Source organism: Ictalurus punctatus, chromosome 8 (genome assembly GCF_001660625.3).
Source record: "Ictalurus punctatus breed USDA103 chromosome 8, Coco_2.0, whole genome shotgun sequence".
NCBI classification, from domain to species: domain Eukaryota; kingdom Metazoa; phylum Chordata; class Actinopteri; order Siluriformes; family Ictaluridae; genus Ictalurus; species Ictalurus punctatus.
Genome location: NC_030423.2, coordinates 6,913,912 through 6,918,708, shown reverse-complemented (window position 1 = coordinate 6,918,708; position 4,797 = coordinate 6,913,912). Strand labels below are relative to the sequence as shown.

The window sequence follows — 4,797 nt, the reverse complement described above, 5'->3', positions numbered from 1 at the left end:
ATACTCAAGAAAGCATATTATTTGGAGGAGACATGGTATAAGTGTTAAGTTATTATATATTGTAGACATATTTATATTTATATGTTTCTATTCAAATTATATTTACACTCTGGCCATGTGAAATAAAAAAAAATTGACACTTTTATTATTTTTATTTAATTAATCCTTTTATTAGCTCACTTGTAGAGATCACAGAGTGATACATGACAGTGAAAAATTATTTGCAATAATCCTGAAAGGGGGGGGGGGGGGGGGGGGTTGTAATGGTAGCCCGTTTAGGTCTATACAATTCAAATGCATGGAAAGTCCCGAAACAAAGGGAAAAAGGGCCAAAAGTATTGAGAATTCATATCTTTAGTATTAATTAATATGTTGGTCTAAATTTTTTTTATACCAAATAGTACAGCTTTTAATGTACACCTGGTGTGTTTGAAGAACACACTGCAACCAGCAATGTCAGCCTTGCAACACTTACAGCTTCTTAAGGGCTACAATACCGAACTTGTAGTAAATTAAATAACCAATCTGGCCACACAGTGGCAGTATAAAACTAACGAACGTAACTAGACGTACCATAGAAGAAATTCACACGAACCAATCCGATGGCAGGTTGCCTTTTAAAACCGGGAAAACTTGAAGTCAAAACATACACTTTTGTAATTTGACAAGAAAAAAAAAAAAAAAAAAAAAAAAAAACGTGCTTAAGAAAGAAGTCGCTGCCGCATAACTAGTGGTTGGTAAGCAAGATTTGTTGAATGAAAAATAGAATAGAAATGGTTGCTGCCTTTGTAATTGAGAGTAAACTGTAACTGCTGTAAACTAGCCAGCCATTTAGAAGAGTTTGCTAATCTATATTCATGCTAATCTATTAGGCTAGCTAATAACCTGGCGTACATGCATGGTTTAATTTCTCGAGGTTTGGTAAGCTTCATAATGTTCGACACTATACGAATATAACTACGAGTTATATTTTGCAGTTAGAGGGGCGCCTTTTCACAATGTGAAACTGCATCATCGTGGGTTACTAAATTCAGAAATCCTACCGATGGACATGCTTGACACATTCTGTCAGAATCTGAAACTCTGGAAAAATATGGGCTTACAGAAGATGTTCAGAAGAGTATTTGATTTAAGTGTATCTCGTTGTTTTCAGGCATTCCCTTATTTACACGACCAACGGGTTTAATAGTGCCTTTTATTGCTGATTGCCTCTAAGGAAAATGTTGGGGTGTTTGTGTGGGAATGTATTGCATTAGATCACAGCATCCCAACCCTGGTCATGGAATAACCCGTGTCCTACACATTTGAGTGTCTTCCCTGCTCCAACACCCATATTTCAATTTTATAATAAAATAATGTTAATTAGCTGAAGTTGAATGAGGTGTGTTGTAGCAGGGAGCTCACGAAAATGTACAGGACCAGGATCGGGAACCTGTGTTCTAGCTTAAGTATTTGTCTATGCTAGAGTGTCGAAGGCCATGGATGCTATAGTCTACGTTGATCAAGAAAATGGCACACTCGCTGCTCCATCCATAAAAGCTCGCCAGAGGCTTCACTCTGCTCCTGGTAAGCTGGAGTCATTTCACACTAACTTGACTTGATGGAATAGTGCTTTTTGTCAAGGTTATTTCATTACACACTGGTATGCATAACTGTTTAGTTTGTGATGGTTTATATGTATGGTGTGTGTGTGTGTGTGTGTGTGTGTGTGTGTGTGTGTGTTTTTCTATGCACCCATGGTAGAAACAAATTTCCTCTTTGAGGACTAATAAATTATCTATCTATCTATCTATCTATCTATCTATCTATCTATCTATCTATCTTTATAGAGCATCTCCTAAAAACTCCACTGAAGACATGGCTTGGTGCTCCTTCACAGTCAAGCCGCAAAGCTTTGGGAATAGTTAATAAGATTGTAGTCACTCCAGCAGCCACTCATAAAGTTAATATGCCGAATATACCCCTTGCAGCCCAGGTTGGTTGTTGAAATATCATTTACTTACTATTTTATTCATTCTGGAGATATGACTAACTCCCTTTTTTGTTAAAGCAATGTAAAGTGGCTCCTCAGCCTGTTGGTGAGGACTACCCAGAGATTGAGAAGTGCTTCCCATATGACCCGAGTGGTATGTCTCTTTCAGAATTGAAATTTGAACAATTCAAGGAAGTCACAAGCATGAATGAATCTAAAGGGTTTTTAATCTACATACACTAGCAACCACTGTATTGCAGTTTCTGCATTTTCAGGCTAAGTGTATATCAATATTTGACTCCTAACATTTCTACCAAATGACATCCTGATGTTTTAGATGACAAATGCATAATGTTCTCTTGGTTCCTGTGTTTTTGGCAGTTCTCACTAACTGTTGATGTACTATTCATAAATTTGGTGTTCAAAACAAGACCCTTTTTCAACCAGTGCTGTTTGAATGTTGCTTGTCCAGTCACATTACTGGACAGATCCAAATGGCTGTATAATGGTGGTTGAAAAAATATTATAAATCTGTTAATGTGGTTAAAGATCTAACACATCTCAAATAGTATTGCAATGTTGTGGTATCAGTGTTGGCTTAACAGATAATTCTCAGATAAATCAGTGTCCCAAAAATGCTTACTGGCATAATTCCAGTGTATTGCAAAAAGGAGCTTATGTGGTAAATGATGTGTACAAAAAATACAGGACAGTGTTGCTGCACAGCCAAAGCTGATCACGTAGTCTCCTTTAAGTAACCGTTAACTCTGATTGTATAAATAGTTAAAGAATGTGTGTGAATCATCACCAGTGCCAGGACTATACTGTGTTTGATTAAGGACCAATGTTTTTTAAAGTTCATTTGATGATTCTTTCTTGAGGTATACAGTGCTGTGAAGAAGTATTTCACTTGTTTCCTGATTTCTTTTGTCTTTTAGTATCTCCTATTAAATAGTTCTAGATCTTCAAATGAAATGCAGCATAATACAAAAGCAACCTGATTAAACACAATACAGATTTAATTATTTATTATTATTATTATTATTATTATTATTATTATTATTTTTTTTATTGAAGCAAAAGGTTATCAAACACCTATCACAAATGTGAAAAACTAATTGCTCCCTTAAACCTAAAATCCGGCTGTGCCACCTTTAGCAGCAATAACTGCAACCAAATGCTTCTGATGGATCAGATTTTCAGAGTGCTGTGGTGGAATTTTGGCTCACTAAATACTTTAGTTCCTGCACACTGGAGGGTTTTTGAACATGAACTGTACGTTTAAGGTCCTGTCACAGCATCTCAATTGGTTCTAGTCAGGACTTTGACTAGGCCATTCCAAAACTATTAATGGCTCAAAAAAAGTTAAATTAGAGGTGGACTCACTCCTGTTCTTTGGATCACTGTCTTGCTGCATAATCCAGTTGTGCTTGAGTTTCAACTTGCAGACTGAAGACCAGGCATTTTAAGATTTTAAGACTTTAAGATTTTCTGGTAGAGATCAGAAATCATGTTTCATGTTTCAAATCATGTTTCCTTCAATCACTGCAAGTTGCCCAGGTCCTGAAGCAGCAAAGCATCCCTACACCACCACACTAGCACCACCATGCTTGACTGTAGGTATGATCTTCTTTTTGTGGAATTCTGTGTTTGGTTTATGCCAGATTTAACAAGACCCCTGACTTTCAAACAGTTCCACTTTCAACTCCTCAAACCACAGAACATTCTCCCAATGGGTTTGAAGATCAATGTGTGTTTAGGCAAACTTCAGACAAGCCTTAATGTTCTTTTGGGTTAGCAGTGGTTTTCACCTCTCCACACTTCCATGGATGCCATTTTTTGCCTAGTGTCTTTCTGACAGTGGGGTCATGAACAATAAACTTTTATTGCTGCAAGAGAGACCTATAGTTCCATTGATGTCCTTGGTTCTTTTCTGACTTCCTGGATGAGTAGTTGCAGTGCTCTTGGAGGAATTCTGTAAGGTTGGCCACTTCTGGGAAGGTTCACTACTGTGCTGTTTTCATTTGTAGATAATTGCTCTCACTGTGGTTCTTGGGAGTCCCATGAACTTCATTATGTCTGGAATTTTTCAATTTTGGTAGTGTTACTGGGTAAGACCTCTTTATCCAACTTCATACTGTTTTAATTAAATAATAATAATAATAAAAGTTTCTATTTACTGCAAACCCTGTTCAATTAACGCAACACTTAATCAGGCCTGGTTGTGTCTAGTCCAGCTAATCCCAGTTATAAATGCCATTTCATAGATTTGGGGAAGTAGTACCTATGGGGGTGAATACATTTTCACACAGACCCAAAACAGAAGAAATCAGAATGGGGCAAATATTTTTTCATAGCATTGTAAGTGAATTAAATGTCATGCCATCATTATTTTAGAATGTTTGTTGACTGTAAATTCACATGATTGTCTTGAACCATCTACAGACTTTGAAATATACTGTGTACCTGAGGAAGTCTTCCTCAGCCAGTTTTCATTGGCTGGTTTGGGAAAACAGGAGTGGCCTCTAAATGTGCTCGAAGAGGATTTTAGTATGATTCAATCATGTTTGCCACTGTCTCCCCTCAAGATGCCTTCAGGTATCATAATCTGATAAATTCTGTCTGAATAACTACCATACTTGTGAAGATGCAACTAAATTATCTGTTTTTATACAGCACATTGTAGAGATGACCTGGAAGCATTCCTAGACACAATCAGTGAGCTGACTGTGGATTTACCATCTGAGTGTGACTCATGATGCTGAAATATTACACTTTCTTTATACTAAACTTAATTTTGTAATAAAGTTTTCTTTTTACAAATA

General features: G+C 36.8%; 1 protein-coding gene across 3 annotated transcripts; it reads left to right on the top strand.

Annotated features, from left to right (window-relative positions):
• Positions 1–578: 578 nt before the first annotated feature.
• pttg1 (PTTG1 regulator of sister chromatid separation, securin) lies at positions 579–4,797 on the top strand. Of its 3 annotated transcripts, none has more exons than XM_017473438.2 (7): positions 579–737; positions 1,466–1,566; positions 1,830–1,975; positions 2,051–2,126; positions 4,003–4,083; positions 4,418–4,570; positions 4,649–4,797. In XM_017473438.2, the coding sequence occupies exons 2-7, from the start codon at positions 1,479–1,481 to the stop codon at positions 4,729–4,731; spliced, it is 627 nt and encodes a 208-aa protein (XP_017328927.1). In that variant the 5' UTR covers positions 579–737; positions 1,466–1,478; the 3' UTR covers positions 4,732–4,797. The 3 variants fall into 3 exon arrangements, with proteins under 3 accessions (XP_017328927.1, XP_017328929.1, XP_017328928.1); XM_017473439.3 differs by having other exon boundaries at positions 581–733; XM_017473440.2 differs by lacking the exon at positions 4,003–4,083.